The 17155-nt window shown below is 35.7% G+C and overlaps 1 protein-coding gene and 1 long non-coding RNA gene across 3 annotated transcripts in view; both read right to left on the bottom strand.

The window, feature by feature from the left end:
• The window catches only part of LOC111489848, a 33991-nt gene extending 19207 nt beyond the window's left edge, over window positions 1-14784 (bottom strand). Inside the window, exons 1-5 of one of the 2 annotated variants that reach the window (XM_023138274.1) lie at window positions 14391-14784; window positions 14169-14227; window positions 13900-13981; window positions 12781-12848; window positions 7523-7592 (exon numbers count right to left, since the gene is read on the bottom strand). In XM_023138274.1, the coding sequence (XP_022994042.1) occupies window positions 7523-7592; window positions 12781-12848; window positions 13900-13981; window positions 14169-14227; window positions 14391-14699 (588 nt within the window). In that variant the 5' untranslated portion in view covers window positions 14700-14784. The remainder of the gene's footprint in view (window positions 1-7522; window positions 7593-12780; window positions 12849-13899; window positions 13982-14168; window positions 14228-14390) is intronic. The other variant, XM_023138282.1, reaches the window with a different exon arrangement.
• Window positions 2112-7495, bottom strand: LOC111490377. Its single transcript, XR_002719558.1, has 3 exons — window positions 6544-7495; window positions 4018-4019; window positions 2112-2775 (listed from the first exon to the last, which is right to left on the bottom strand). It is a non-coding gene; the product is annotated as an uncharacterized LOC111490377 (long non-coding RNA).
• Window positions 14785-17155: the final 2371 nt, after the last annotated feature.

Below are 17155 nucleotides of genomic sequence, written 5' to 3' on the forward strand. Positions count from 1 at the left end.
TTTTTTTTTTTTTTTTTTTTTTTTTTTTTTTTTTTTTTTTTTTTTTTTTTTTTTTTTTTTTTTTTTTTTTATAGGAATCAATTTCATTGATGTATGGAATTTACAAAAAGGGTGGGTAATCCAGAAGAATTACAAAAGATTTTCCTAGTAGTTAAAAGGGTAGCGTCACTATATGAATTTACACCAAGAGATATCATCGAAAACAACGAGGTCAAAAAACATCAAGAGGTTGTGCCCAGAACCCTTGGCAACGCTTAGTGTTCAATGCTGACGATTTACACTAAGAGATACCATAGTCAACACCCTTTCTAGACAGCCTTTATAAAAGGGGTATTAGGATACCAATGGGATGATAGTTAACCAGAGTAGTCCAAAATAGTGTTGTAGCTTCATCTTCCATATGATGACTAATTTTGAGTAATAAGGGTTTGGTGTTTGATAACAGGGTTCCAAGGGCCATTGGCAGTGTTTAACATTGACCACTGCACATGGGGCGTTCGGCATATTTACCCTAATTAAGTTTCCTCCATAGAGCACCCTTTTCATTATTGTATCGCGAAATCTGTTTTGTAAGAAAGCCTCTAATTTTATCCCTCAAAGAATGAAGATCCAGACCACCTTTATCCAAGGGGAGAAGAATTTTGTTCCCTACGCAAAATGAATGCATGTTCCGGATGTCCTCCTTCAATAGAAAATTCTGAAATAATCTCTCCTCATCTTGACCAATCTTGCTTGTCATATTGAAAAGTGAAAGATAATATATAGGGAGATTAGTAAGTGTGGCTTGGAGAAGAGCGAGTCTACCTCCCTTGAAAATATAGGAAAACCCCCAGGATGAAGCAAAATGCTTCATTTTACCAAATTCTTCGGATCTTGACTCCAAATTGAGGTTTTGGCTATAAACAAGGAACTTTCAGTCTCCATCTCCTTCCAAACCCAACCAGCTAAAGAACTATCTTCAGCAGGTCCAAATTTTGTCTTCACTAAAGGAGTCATTCATTCGACCAAGGACATTTCACCTTCTCAATCTCCTTTATTTTGTGATGATGACTTTGATGCTAAATTTGAAACTAGCTTGAGCAGAGGGTGGAATCAGTCTTAAAACCTACGAAAAATAAAATTGATGATATTGATTTTGAAGAGTCGTATGTTGAAGATCTAGTTTCTTTACTTCAAAAATGTGACAGATTTCTCATCCTCCTCCCTCCGTACAAAATTGCTCATCTTACGGAAGCTTATGACTCAGAGATGCATGAAGTTCCTCCCATGAAAAAATTTCTCCCAACTTCGCTTATACCCAGTCTTTCATTACCTTTGTGAATCTTCCAAACCATGCCCTTGGTAATTGTATTAATCTATACGGGGCCATTCTTGATGCAATCTATACCTCTTGAGCTTTCAAATCCTTGAGGAATAATCATGTAGATTTCTGTGAAAAATGCATTCTTCACATCATATGCGAGTTGCATAGTTAAGTCAATCAAGAATAACAATAAGGTCATAGTATTCATCTTCGCAACTGGAGCAAATGTTTCATGGTCATCTATACCATAAGTTCGAGTATATCCCTTAGCTACTAACCTTACCTCCTACCTCTTCAACATTCCATCAGTCTTGTCCTCTACTGTGATAGCTATATTTTTCCTTTTGCCCTATCCACAACTTTTAACGTGTTATTCTTTTCAAAAGCATGCATTTCTTCTCTCCTAGCATCTTGCCATTCTCTTGGATAAAACTTCAAAAATCGTGTTAGGTATAACAATGGAATATAGACTCACTATGAAACTCTCATGTGATAGAGTTAATCTTTCCAAAGAGATAAAGTTCGACAGGAGTATAAGGCATTTTGTGCATTGTCTAGTGGGTTTTCTGAGAGCTATGTTCTATGGGTACTAATGTTGCACCTTTATTTCGAGTATAGTCGAGTGTTTGAACTTGTATTGGTTCTAAAATGACTTTCCTTCTAGCATATACTTTAGCAAAGGAGGTGGAGCACATTGTACCACCTGGAATTTTAAGAAAATAAATAAAAGATTTTTTTCAAAATTAAAAAAAAAAAAAAAAAAAAAAAAAAAAAAAAGAAAAGAGGAAGAAATGCAAAATGACACCCACACTAGTTGGAGAAGATACGGTACAGTCAATGGTTGGTTTCTCAACCTTCTCTTTGTCAAATTGAAGCTAGTCATTTTTACCATTTTTATTCTTTTGACTTAATTTAGGGCATACCGATGAATTTTGGAGAAATTTGAAATATGCTCGAAGACTTGAAACAAGCTCGAAAAGTCTACAATCAAGTAAGTAACCATATGGAGCAAGTTTCTAAGAAATACTGGTAGGAGTCGATTAGGAATGAGAGCAATGATTGAGTATTATGTTTAGGAGCCTAGTTTGACCTAGTCTCATGATAATTGTGCTAAGATAATGTGAACGTTTACCACTTAATTCTATTTACAGTTATAGCTTCTGCACACATGATGGTGAACTCTGATAAATCATTAGACTTCTGTACTTTCTAGTATGCTGACGTTGGATTATGATCACTTAATGAGCATGTTGTATGCCTTTATATGCTTATTATGCATGATTTAGGGTTTGGATAGCTCATTATTTCCCAGTCATGGGTTGGACTATCACTATGTGCCATAGAGTGCTAGTTACGGTTTTCAAAGGCTACGAGTTACAGTTTCATGTATTTTGGTCCTAGCACCTAGTCATGAGTTCCATAACCTCCTTAAGTTGACCAAGTACCTTGTAGGGACAAATAGAGCGCAACTCCTATTCGTGAACTAACCAATAGAGGTTAGGGTCTACTTGTTACATATGGCTTAGTTGTCACCCATAGAGGATTTTAAGAGTCGTAGAGGGTATCCTACTGAAGTACTTATTAGTGGTGCCTAGTGAGGAGAGTCATGGCCTTTTTACTGTTCCAGCCTGAGTGGCGTAGTGAAAGGTAGTTTGACTGTTCTAGCTTGAAAAGGCAAAGTAACAAGTAGTTACTATTCCTAAGACAGGTAGTTTACTGTTCTAACGCGATGAGGGTACATGACCAAATAATTTACTGTCCCATCTTGGAAAGAGCATAGTGACAGGTAGTTTTACTGTTCTAGCCTGATGAGGGTACATGAGCAGGTAGTTTACTATCCCATCCTGGAAAGGGCATAGTAATAGATAGTTTACTGATGTTAGAAACATGTAGATGTTGGATGTTGCCTGGCACCACTAAGGAAAACCCACTGATTAGAGTTGAGTAGGTAGATATGTATGGAGTACGGTCACCGTTTCGAGCAAAAAAGGCTCCTCCAAACTTACGAGTATTACTCTAGAGCCCTTCCATGGGCCACAACAACTCGAGATGCACTTTGCGAAAGATTGACGAAGGACCTAGATATACGTGAAACCTACCGCCAAGAAAAAACAAAAAACCCCTCGATTGTGAACCTAAGAGGGATCGAGTACTCCTTAAAGGAGGTATGTTGAGGGTTAGTTATATAGTGACCTACAAAGTTTGGTACAGGTGTCAAGCCACGGTTTGGCCTACAAAGTTTGGTACAAGCGTCAAGCCACGGTTTGGCTATTGATAGGGACAGTTATGAGCACATATCCTAAATTTCCATGCATAGGATTAAGTCCGACAAGAGCCAACAAGTCGATTGGTTACTGAGTAGTTATACTCATTCCATGTTGTTCTATTTTTTTTTTTAAGAGCCAACAAGTCGATTGGTTACTGAGTAGTTATACTCATTCCATGTTGTTCTATTTTTTTTTTTTAAATGGAGTGTAGACCACAGTTGACAGCGGGAGCGTGCAGAGCATGCAGCTGCTGGGAGTGCCCTTTAGATCGAGTAGTCTTCCTTCTAGTCATTTTATTATTATTTTAAATGCTACTGCTGGGAGTGCCCTTTAGATCGAGTAGTCTTCCTTCTAGTCATTTTATTATTATTTTAAATGCTATTGCTCGAAACTTATGTATTTTTTGTAAATGGTTATGATTTGACTCCGTGGATATTACCTTTAAACTACTTTATGTCGGTTTAGTTTGCAGGGGGCTCGGCGGGAAGAGGATTGTAACATGAGAGAAGCAAGGAGGTCAACCTCTTTCAAATATACAACATGGATTCTGGCAATGCAATGTAGTTGGACTCTCATGTCGATCGGAATGAATCATCCTTTCCACGGAGGTAAATCTTTGCCTGCTAGGCAAGAGGATAGCAAGTTACAAATTCTGTCGCGGTAGGACATGTATTTCGATTACTATGAAATTCATAAATGAAGTAGTTAACGCATTTTATGAAAGAAAATTTTACCGCCCTTGTTACTCTCGAGTGTACGTGGCGACCTGTGATTCAAGGTATCGATAATTGGATCCTTACACACATGATTCAATTAGTACCTCTACCGTAGTAAGAGTGTCATAAGTAGAATTAGTAGTGAACTAAATAATTGGTTATGTGTGTCTAAGGGTTTAATAATTTCCCAAACTCTCTTCAATCTCTTCTCTCACGAAGAGAGGCCTTAGAAAAGAACACTTTATGCTTGGTGAATGTCACATCAATTAAAGTGTAAGACATCGTAGATGTAGGACTATAATATTTGTGGTTGTTGACAAAGAATATCCTAAAAAGACACATTTTATTGCTCTCGAATCAAGTTTACCTCTTCAAGTACTATGAACATGAATAAAGGCGGGGTACCCAAATATGTAGGGGGAGAGGCCATTTGATGTTTGGAAGTGAGTATAAAATTGATGGGGGATTTCCATTGGGCTTAGATTATTCAAGACACAAGATAGGAGACGATTAATCATGTGAGTTGCAGCAAAAACTCTCTCTCCAGCAAGTTTTGACATGTTTCCGTCAAAAAACAATGCTCGAGCGGTGTTTAAAAGGTGTCCATTTTTCCTTTCGGCCATTCTATTTTTCTGTGGTGTAATACTACACAGAATAATGGATAATGTCTTGATATCAGAAATATTGGGATAAGGTTTAATTGAAGTAATCTATAGCATTGTCCACTCTGGCATGTTTATGTGCAAAAGCAATGCTCGAGCGATGTTTAAAAAGTGTCCATTTTTCCTTTCGGACATTCTATTTTGTTGTGGTGTAATAATACACAAAGAAACATGAATAATGTCTTGATATCGAAAATATGGGTATAAGGTTCAATTGAAATAATCTCTAGAATTGTCAGTTTCAAAATATTTTGATTTTGACTCAAAATTGGGTCTAAATCATTAAATGGAAGGCAAGAATAATATTACTAACATCTAATTTTTGTTTAAGAATGAATAGCAACGTGACTCGCGTACAATCATCAATTAATATGAGAAAACGACGAGCACAAAATATATTTGGACAGTTGAGGGTCTCCGTATAGCACTATGTATCAAATGGAAAAGGGTAGAGCTTTTATTTTGACTAATGAGAAAACATACTCTGGCAAATTCACATGTATCACAATGAAAATAAGAGACTACGAATCCTTGAATCCTTGAAACAAATCTGAGAACATAACTCACAAAGCATTAAATGAGGGATGACCCATGCAAATCGCATCTTTATTGGATGAACTAAGAAATTGCACCCACTAAGAAATGACACAGGTGCAAGGTTGGTTGTTGTTTTGGTAATTGCTAGTATAGATTATTTAATTCTTTAGCAAATCCATTCTTTTGACTTGAAACTTGACCCTCAAAAGTACAACATGACAATGAACAAATAACACTACAGTGCCTGTCATTGGTAAGCTTTTGTATGGAATGAGACTATTAATAGTTTCGGGATGTGTAGGGCATTTTTAGTGTAAAGATTTGAGAAATGATACCTCACCTACTCCTACAATGGTGGTACAATGGTGGTACTGGATCCCTTTGCCATTACAATTTTTTTAATACTTGGACATGGTTTATATGTTGTGAAATATAGTGGGTCGGTCATGTGATTAGTTGCACTAAAGTATATATAATCTAAAGAGTTAACCTAACCTATTTATGAAGGATTTATCCAATGTGAATCCATTTCCCACTACAGCCCAATGTGAATCCGTTTTCCATTACAGCCAAGTCCCCCAAGAATCCTATCACCATTCATTTGTAATAAATCTTTATTCAGCCATAAAAGAGTTGAGAACCAAAGTTACCTTGAAGGGGTGTTCAATGGTTCCTTAATTTCCTTCCAATCATCATGTGCATTTAATTTGGAGGCACCATGAGAGAACTCCAATCCGAAACAATCACTTCTTCATCTTTTCAACATGAGAACTTGGAACACTTGAACAGGAAACACCCTAGGAGAAAACTAGACTTTGGACGAAACATTCAACAAAAAAATCTTAAATTAGGAGATAAAAACCATCCTAAAAGGTAAGACCACCCCTCTTAAAACAGCCAACAGGCATAGAAATGACCTTCCACTTGTGATTGGTCTCACGATGCATTCAATTACGGAGAAAGAACACTGCTGTATTGCAGTGGTACCAAAATCATCACTCGCTTAAAGAACTCTAAACAACAAACCCACCATTAACTCGAACAAAGAATGTTCAAACCAAACAAGGTAAGAGAGATAGAAGAATGGCTGGCTTAAGATCCAAACCTACAACGAAGAAATGCTCATCTTCAAACCAAATATGGAAGTACTTGTTGTCAATACAACAACTACTATGCTTCATCACAAAGTGCCTTGGATCACCAACACACAACCAGGAAAGCAAAGAACCTCACGAAACCAAACCTAAGCAGCAAACCAAACCACACTAACTTGAAAGTAAGAATAACCCAACCAAAGCAACAAACCAATAATCTAAATTGAAGCAAAAAAGAATCTAGCAAAGGAGGAGGACGGCAAAGAAGAACGAAGAGCAAGAAATGGAGTAACCAGGTAGGAGAAAAGAAAACCCAAACAACATCGAGAACAAAATGATTGTGGATGGCAACAAGGACGACGGCAACAACTGACGGCAATGGTGACTGCTAAGGCAATGATAACGCTGGCAGATGGTTATGGGAAGATAGAGGAGAAGATAAAACCCAAGGACATTGACAACCCCGCAAAAGGGAGACCAGAAAAACGAAAAAAAAAAAAAAAAAACCACAACAATGGCAACTGAGGATAAGAATGGTGATTAAGACTAACTGCAACAACGATGGCAATGACAGTTCTCAACAACTATAACAGTTGCACCATCCACAAACTTACCTTTTCATTACGAGAATGTACGCATTTTTTATGCCATGAGGCATTACTTTAGTGGTTTAATTCGAGTTTCATCTAAGACCCTCCGTAGGACCTAGGACTCCAAACCACTTGAGACAAAAAGTAATTGATAGGATGCATATGATGAACCCAATAGCATAAAGTAGGCATCCCATAAACTCATAGCAATGGACAAATGAATGTTCTAGACTTTCCCTAGCAGTACCAAACATAAAACATCTTTATTTTCAAGTACATTATGAAATACTTTCTAAAAATGGAATGGGAAAGAAAAATTTGTTCGCATGAAGGCTGACCCAAGTTAATGCTACCTGAATATACTTAGATGAAGGATCCTTGACATTAAGAGTGAAGTCCTGGTTCCATGTTGGTTGTTTTGTCCTGTCATAACATGTTAGCATGGTAATCAGAGGAAAGTTATAAATCCATCAAAAGCTAAAATAACAAAATATATATATATATATATATATATATATGTAAAAAGATCCCTCAATTTTGAAAAAGATCATTTAGAAAGTAAAAAGTAGCAACTAAAATAAGAAAATAAGGAACACACACACCCTTGGCACCATGAACAAGAAACCTTTAGTTTGATCAACAGAATAAAGATGACTACAGAAGAGGCATGACATCCAGCCAATCACATCATATGGGACATTTGACGACCAATTGATGATTCAAAATCTACTGTTTTTTGTCTTGTTGGATTAACACCAAGTCAGGGCACTGGTTTTTTTCTTTTTTTCTTTTTTTCTGAAGGAAATGAAAAGAGACTTAATTCTCAACGATACGAAATCAAAAATTCCAGAAAAAAAAAAACTCTTTTAGATCTATCTTCAAAACCTCTAGTGTTCCATGAAATTATCTTCATTACTCTTATCTCAACAAAAATCTGTTAAGCTTCAACTAGAGGGGACGGAGATGTATCTGTCAGCCACTGAAGGCCACATACCTTTATAAGAGAAGAAATTTTGGCAGGAATTGAAGGGGTATTTATTGCCGATACAACTACTTGAGGTTTTCCAACAACTGATTTCAAAGGAGGCTCATTTTGAATAATCTTCCATAGAAAAAAATTCCTTCTCTGTTCCCAACCGGTGTGTCAATGCAATGATTAAAACATATTTCACACTACTCAAGCTAACGACCGACTCCCTTTCAAAGTCAATAAGGGGACAAATCAAGTAAGGTCGTTATTTACATTAGAAGTAAGGACACCATTTGTCAATACAACATCTGAACCCAGTGAGGAATAATAACAGACTGAAAGAAGTGACTTGGTGGGTGTACGCTGCTAAAGAGAGTTTGATGGCAATGATGAAGGGAGTTAGAAGAGGTGTGAGCAATATTCTTCTGAAGTGTCTGAATTGAACCCAAATTTCTCAATTATAGAGGGAGGAGGTTAATGGGACCTTTATTCCGAGAATAATGGATAGGGTAGGCTTCAATGAATTTCTGGGACCTTTTCTTTAATGCTAGTGGAAAAATTTGGAAGCTGAAATAACAGCGTTGTAGTCTGCAACTCATCTTGAACAACTAAAGGAAATTTAACAATCTGCTCAATTATTTAAAGTCGAGAACAAGGTTCCTCTAAAATATCTTCATTGAAAGTTGAATTCTCATGGAGAGTGTAAATAAATGAAGTTGAATCCTTCTGAGTAATAATATGGATAGGCTTTACTAAATCGCTCAGCACTTCTCAAACTTGTTCAGGACTTAACGCCTCAACAGGCAAATGAATAATCAAAGTTCCGACATGGCCTAAAGAGAATTTTCTGGTAGGTCCCACATCAATCAAGTCTTCAACTAGAACATGTTAAAACTGCATCATTCGAGGAAGAAAAAAAAAATAATTTTGCTCGCATTAATCGATCCTTCAACAAAAATTGTAACATTTAAAGCTGATTCGACCATTATGCAATTTCCAACATCCTCAGTACTCAATGCTAATGGTTTACGAGAGAGAGAGAGAGAGAATAAATCTTGGCGAAGGTTCTGGATCTAGAACAACAGGAAAAGTCCCATTAACAATTAAATTACTTTTGGGACTTAGAGTGAGAAACGGTTAATCCATTCAAGACCACAATGCTGGCAGCATCAAATCCATTTAGGATAACAAGGGAGACCAGTAGTTCGACCAGATCTTACATGCTAAGGGCTCCGTGAGAATTCTAATCATGTATATAATGGGCATTTCAATGTTCATTAACTTCTACATTAATGCCATATTATTACTCTGCTCGTTCGTTGAAATAACCACGTTATCAACCATTACCTGATGTAAACATGATAAATCCAAATGATTTGAAAATTCTTTTAAAAAAGGCTCTCGATGGAGGACATACGAGACCAATAGAGTCAATATCACCAACTTTTCCATGTTTCTATTGTACATGATTTCAATAGAAAAAGGAAAGAAGCCACACAATTTCTTTTTATCTTCTATATGAGCCTCAGTCAAATTTAGCAAGTTTAAAGTATTTAAGGAAATACTGACCAATCCACCCAAGTACTCACCAATGGCTTTGAAAGTGTTGCGTTCCAAATAGGTTAAAGGTGGTTTTTTATGGAAATCCACCCACCATACCCTTCGATAACTTCTGGATGAGAATGTTTGTCAAAACTCCACTGTTTAATTTTAAAGGAAAATCTCCATATATCATCATTTCCCAAAAGAATCTGACGTTTGGAGATATATTCCTTCCTCAATTCTCATCAATGTCTTGTCTGTCATGAAAGGGTTAATCAAAACAGGTACTTTAAAAAGTGCTTGCAAAGTTCCTTAATCTCCCTCCAACTATTAGGAGTAAACAGTCTAGATACCAAGAGCTCACTAACATTTTGGTGAAACACCTTATGATCTTTTCTTATCCAAAGAGGATGTGAAATAGATTGCACAACAGCATTCCTTAAAAGTCCATTTGCAGTTTCAACAACGGACCTCTCAAACTTTTGCTTTCCCTTCAAATTCTTTTTTACTAACTCTAGATAACTACTAATAGAGGGTTTGTTCATCCTCCCTGTCTTCATATTTCTACTGGAGAAGGATTTTCTCTCAACTGTCTACTAATCAAAAGCAAGGGAAGCTCGGTAGATTTTCTCATAATTCTTCAAAAAAATCCTTGAAACTGTTCCCAAAAAACAACCCATCCTTTTTCTCAAAGCCCACAGGAACCTGAATCATCTTTCTTCCACCAAAAATTGGGTATACTATGCATTCAACAAACCAACAAACCAACCTGAAAAATATCTACATTTGGACAACCAATTATTTCTCTATCATCACAGCGTTCTAGCAAGAAAGTTGTTGAAATTGGGAGTTGTAGAAGATCTATTAACGAGTGTTTAAACCAAAGCAAACAACGCAGATGATCCAGAGCAATGGGAACATTAATAAACCTGTTCTTATAGCCTTAGATAAAAATAAATAAATTTCGTCTTTGCACCATATACAGAAGAACGAATTAATAGCCCAGCAACTACTCACTTACATAGCGAAAAAAGATGTAAGCTGGTCAATAAGAACTAAAACGAGCAGATAATCTTATTTGGAAGAACAAATCTTATGAGAATAATTATCTTGAACCCAAAATCCACAAGAAAAGAGATGCTGCAAGATGAAGGCTGATTTTTTAAATGAGAAGGGAGAGAAAGGAAAGAGGAGAGAGAACTTTGGAGAGCTCTTCAGGTTATTCAATAGTATTCTCTTCCAAAAACTTGATAGTATCACATCAAAACCATAACGATCATAAACCTAGTTGTTGAAACCCTAGCTGCCATCGTCATTCCCCACCGACACAACTTCTTTTGATGACACCTCCATCGACAGCAACAAAATCTCTTTTTTGCATTCTTTCTATCTAGAATCTTTGGTGTTGTTGCCTACATTCATATGCCACTCGAAGTTCTCATTGCCACTTCAAGTTCTAATATCTTCCTGTTCGTGAATTTTCCTATGCTAGACCATCTTTGTCATCATTTTTCATGCATTTGTGTAGATCCTACTATGCATTGCCAATTATGCCCTAGTCTTCATTTGACAACATAGCGAGTTCAAGTTGTTTGTTCTCCAACCACCTCATGAGTCATGTTTTCAACTACCATGAGATACCTGGTCACTATCTCTATCATATTGTTGTTGTCATTGATATCCAGCCTAGCTTGAATTTTTTACTCAACTAGATTTAGTTCAACCTTCATTCCTATTGTAGAGAGAAGAATTTGTTCACCTCGAGTTCTCAATAGAGATCTGCCATCAAGAAAATGCCGGTCATCCCTTTGCTTTTGGTGGTTTATTTGTACTTTCTCATATAAGTTACAACCTCTACTGCTCCTCTCTCATAATTAAAGGAGGTAGAGACAACTCCATATTGATAGAAACAATGCAAATGATACTGCATCAGACAATGACGAGACTAAGGTTGTTGACACAAGGAACTACATTTATGGCCTAACATTTAGTAAAAGAAGTGAAGCCTTGAATTGATGTTAGAGCGTCATATCACATGACAGAAAATGCAGCCCTGTATTAGAACTATTGAGCCAACACTTGAAACTTATTTGTGAAAATTGTTGATGCTTATTACTCAAAAATAGCTAGGACAAGGTGCGTAAGAGTAATTCAAAATTTATATCTACACTTTGTCCTACATGTTCCAGACTTTGCTCTCAACAAGTTAACTGACAAAGGATCTTGGTTCTCCTTGGAGATCATCCCAAAAATGCAGCTTTTTAGCTACCTTCTTATTGCAGAAAGGATGTAGAAGAAAGTGGATCAATAGAGGAGATTCAATTTGTTAAGAGTAGGAAGACTAACACTCTGTAATACAATACTTTCAGGCTTCCTTTGTAATGTATGTCTCTTTTTCTTATTCTTTCAGAAGTTTTTTGGGATAAGGAGAGGAAAATGCACAATTTCTTCTAGGAAGGTAATGAGGGTGGAAGATTAATCATCCTGTAAGCTCGAGTTTAACCTCAAAGTCTCAAAAAGATGGAGGTTTAGGAACTGGTGGGCTGAAGCATAAAAAAAAAATGTCTCTAATTTCTGAATGGAGTTTGCGGATTTCAAATGAACCTAATGCTCGTTTAAGAGAGGCAGAGGCTAGTATACAAGGTTTGGATCCCTTTGATGGCTAGTATACAAGGTATGGTGTTCTCTTTCTAATTTCATTTTAGACTTTTATGCAAGACATATGTCTTGGGAAGCTTTTACATTTTTTCCATGATTTTTCATTTCTACCGTGAAAAGTTTTGTTCCCAGTTCAAAAACGCTAATCATGTTGCTAAAAATATAACTAAAAATCTAGCTCATCTTGATTGTATGAAATATGTTAAATTGATTGACATTTCACTAAAGAGAAAAAGTTTGCACCTCTCATTTTCACACCTACATAGCTTCAATAGTAAAAACCTTTACCAAAGCTCTTCCAAGACCCAAGCACGTAGACTTGAAGACCAAGTGAAATTCATTAAGTGTTATTTGTTCATTAAGCAATAATATTTTATATTTTTAATGATGTGTAAAACCATTTTTACAGGATGAAGGATTTCAGTATGAATACATGCTCACCCCCATTTTGTCTTGCTTTTAACAACCTGACCATCCAATTGAAACACCACATACGGATCGCTGGTTCCCTGAGGAACAAATACTATCAAATAGGAGTAGCAAAAAACATATAGCATTAGAGGTCTATAAAGAAGGCACAGTAATAATTGGTCCAGATTTAGCAGTTGTCATTTACTGTGCCTTTGTTTAGTAGGGATAGGTGTCTTGAGTTATCCTTAAGATCAGTCTCTGGTTATAAGTTTGGGTTTAAAGTAATGTGATTGAATTTAAATTTTAGTTTTTTATTTTTTGTATCATTGATAAGATTCTGTATTTTCCATTTTGTCAAATGAAAAATTAGGCTTACCAGTAAAATAAAATAAGATAAGATAAAAACATAAAAATAAATAAATAAGTGGTGATTGTATAAAGTTAAGAGCTTCTTGAAAAAATAGTGTCCCTTCTCACCCGTAGGGAGATAAGTAAGGATACTGCCTTATTTCGTGTTAAGAGGCCAAAAGAAACGATGTAAAAATTAGAAGAGAAAATTTCATATATAAAATAAAGAGTATCCCTTAAATTCATATTAACTAAAATAATAATAATAATAGTAATAATAATAATAAACGGAGCCTAGCCCTCTTTCTCAAGTCTGAAGTTCAACGGCTTTCATTGTTGATAAGAGCCACAAATTTTTTGACAGTAAAAGACAAACTGAACACTAAACTAGACCTCAGTACAAATGTCTTTAGAGCTTCTCTTCTCAAGAAAATATTTCTATTCCTTTCCTTCCAAACTTCCCAGAGAACAACCAAGATGGTATCAATCAAAAACGATTTCAGCTTTGACTCGGGTTTAAAACCAATAGCAAAAGAGAGGAAAGCTAAAAGTACTAACACAATTCCCCAAATGGTTGAAATGGAAGAAGAAATGATTATTGTTTTCTCAAGCTCTTTTACATAAAGCAGTCTCAGTCATTGTGGGTAAAGGTAAAAGGGTGTAAGAGCTTGCATTTTTTTCAACAGCATCATGTTTTCCGAAGACGAGAGACCAATACAAAATTGAATATTTTATAAGACCTTGATTTTTAAGTTTCCTACGGGGGAAAAAAATGATAATAATAAGGGGAAAAGGAGCTACCCATAGATCCATTGCAGGAAAATCAATGCCCTTCTTCAATTTTATGAATAGTTGACCATCATATATCTCTCTAACAAATGACCTGCATGTTTATTCATGAATATAGCTTGTCACGTCCAATGATGAAGTGCAAGAAGGTTATTTACACTTAATAGCAAAAAGAATTATGAACCGCTGTTACAGTATGCATATGCAATTAAAAAAAGAATCCAAGACTTCATTTCTGCACAAGTGTAGTCAATTTAAAGTTTATTACAGCGATTACATACTCCGAAAGAAATACAGTCTTACAACCTGCAGCGTCAACTTCACGCTTCCCAAAATTTTCCTGTACCAAACAGGAGAAATATATAAATAAAGATCACAGAAATTTTCAAACTAACAATTCATCCAACACTTAAAACACTAAAATTCATGTTCTTAACCCTCTCCTACTCTACAAAAAACGAAACCAACAAAAAAAAATGAAGCATGCAGAATAATCCAATTACAGAGGGGCTGGTGTATGCTTCAAACGCGAAACCGGCAAGAATAACGGCGAGATTGATATCGAAGGGCGGTCGTTCACTTTCTTCCAGGCACGATAAATTTTGAACTTCTGCCCCTGTACTGCTGAAGCAACGAAAAGAGGATACGCCGCGTCGACCCCTAGGATTTACCCGGAAAGCTAAAACCCTAGCTTTGCCAGAAAACTTAGCTCTTGAGCGGGAGAGCTTGAAGCATCGGGTCCAATGGAGGTTGGGAATGAGAGTGGAGAGAGAAGAATTGTAGTGAAGATGGCTGTGAAGAGGAGACGCCATAGTAGGAGCTGCCAGAGCGATAGCTTCTGAATTCTGTGGAGTGATTAGAAGGAAGTTAGCGTATGCCAACGCAACACCGAGTGAAGTCTAGAAGGTAACGGTCATTCTAGAGCGCGCCTATTTTTTCACACTTTTTTTTTTAATTAAAAATGTTGGGTGTTTTTCGGATTTTTTAAATCGGTTAAATTTCACCTTTATTCCCACCCTTTTTTTAATTTTGTGGGTAGAATCAACATTCCAATTATAAGTTGGATTTATTTTTTAAAACTGAATAACTTCGATTTAGATTTTAATTTATTAGATTAATATTATTAAGTATATTGAGATCACGTATTTAGTTTGGGTTGGGTTGGGTTCATGTTCTGAATTTGCCTTTAATACATGTCTATGGAATTTTTAGATTATTTATAAATTTTTTTTCATGGTAAGTGAAGTATTTTTATAATAGTTTTTGTTATGTATAATTTCTTTAAACTAATTATTTTTATTATTTCTTAATTTTAGGATCATCCAACTATTTCCTTACTTTTATATTAATCAATTGTTCTAGAGTGTTGTTATTTATTTGTATTTAGTTATGTGACAATGTTAAACTCGTTAGAAGGTTAGTTGCTGAAGAATTTGTTTATTTAAATGATTATTGATTAATTTGTGTTATAATCATCTTTTTGCCTCGTTTTCCGCCACGTACCGTTTGCGGCTTTTTGGATCGAGTGTCAGGACAATTCCCAAAAACCACCTTCTGAATCTGAATCCAAACACTAGTTTGTAAACTCTAATTAGGTTGTCTAAAACACTCATGAAAAAACTTAGTTACAATCGATATTTTTTGACATTATCATGAAGAATGTTTAAATAATTATGATTTTGACACGTATGATCGATAAGAACAAAAAAAAAATAAAAAACTCGACGTTTACAATCTTTTTTTGTCCATTTTTGGAGTAATTAGCTGCTTTTTGCTTACATGTCAAGGCATTTTTCAAAAGCCACTTTCTTTTCCCGAGAAAAAAAAAACCTAACTCAAAACTAAAACCCTAGTTTGAAAACCCTAATTAAGTTGTTTAAAGCATTCGACTAGGTGAAATTTTTTGACATTATCGTGAGAATTGTTTAAATTTGATGATTCTAATGCATATGATCTGTAACCAACGACCAAAAAATAGCTTCGACGCCAACAATATTTTTAGCTCATTTTTTGTTGGGTACCATGTGCACTTTTTTACTCACATGTCATGGTAGTTTCCAAAAGTCCCTTTTTGTTCTAAGTACGGTGATATTTTCGCATGGAAATAATATGTGAATTTCAATTTCAAAGAAAAGGAACCTATAACACCACATAAACAAACTCGAAATTGAAACTGTAGTTCGAAAATCCATTGAAAGCATTTAATGAGGTGAAAAAACTGAGTTACGATTGATATTTTTTGACATTATCGTGAGATATATTTAAATTTCATGATTTTAACGTCAGTGAATGGGTCTAGAGAAATAGGGGTCTAGAGAAATAGGGAGGGGAGATGATCCTTAACCTACACCAAAAAATAACTTCAACCCCGACAATCTTTTTGGCCCACTTTCTGCCGAGTACCGTTTGTCGCTTTTAAATTGCGTGTTAGGGTAGTTTGCAATACCTTAATACTCCTGCATGGAAACACATGGACTTCAATTTTGAAGAAAATGAGTATGTAGTGGCACAAACAAGCTTGAAACCGAAACCCTAGTTTAAAAGTCCTAATTGTATCATTTAAAGCATTCGACAAAAAAACTAAGTTACAGTTGATACTTTTTGACATTATTGTGAGTAACGTTCAAATTTGATGATTTTCATGCGTATGATTTGTAACCAGCACCAAAAAGTAGCTCCGACGTAGACATTTGTTCTTGCCAGTTTTCTGTTGGGTACTGTTTGCAGCTTTTTGCTAGCGTGTCAAGGCAGTTCCCAAAAGCCACTTTCTATTCTCAATACCTTAATATGTCAAGCGGGAAACAATACGTGGACTTCAATTTTGAAGAAAATGAGCCTATAGCACCGCAAAGAAGAACCCAAAATAGAAACCCTAGTTTAAAAATTTTAATTGGGTCGTTTAAACCATTTGACGAAAAAAACTATATTAAGGACGACATTATCATTGGGAATATTCAAATTTGATGATATTAATGTGTATGATACGTAACGAATACCCAAAAATAACTCTAACGTCACAATCATTTGTTGAGGATTATTGAAAGTGAGTCCCACATTGGTTAATTTAGTGGAACATCATGAGTTCATAAGTGAGGAATACCATCTCCGTTGGTATGAGGCATTTTGGGAAGCCCAAAACAAAGTCACGAGAGCTTATGCTCAAAGTGAACAATATCATACCCGTTGTAGTGAATTGTGATTCATAATATCATTTTGGTCCATTTTGAGGTGAAAATGACAAAAAAAAAAAAAAAAAAAAAAAAATTTT

The sequence above is a fragment of the Cucurbita maxima genome, unplaced genomic scaffold (genome assembly GCF_002738345.1).
Source record: "Cucurbita maxima cultivar Rimu unplaced genomic scaffold, Cmax_1.0 Cma_Scf00001, whole genome shotgun sequence".
Taxonomy (NCBI): Eukaryota; Viridiplantae; Streptophyta; class Magnoliopsida; order Cucurbitales; family Cucurbitaceae; genus Cucurbita; species Cucurbita maxima.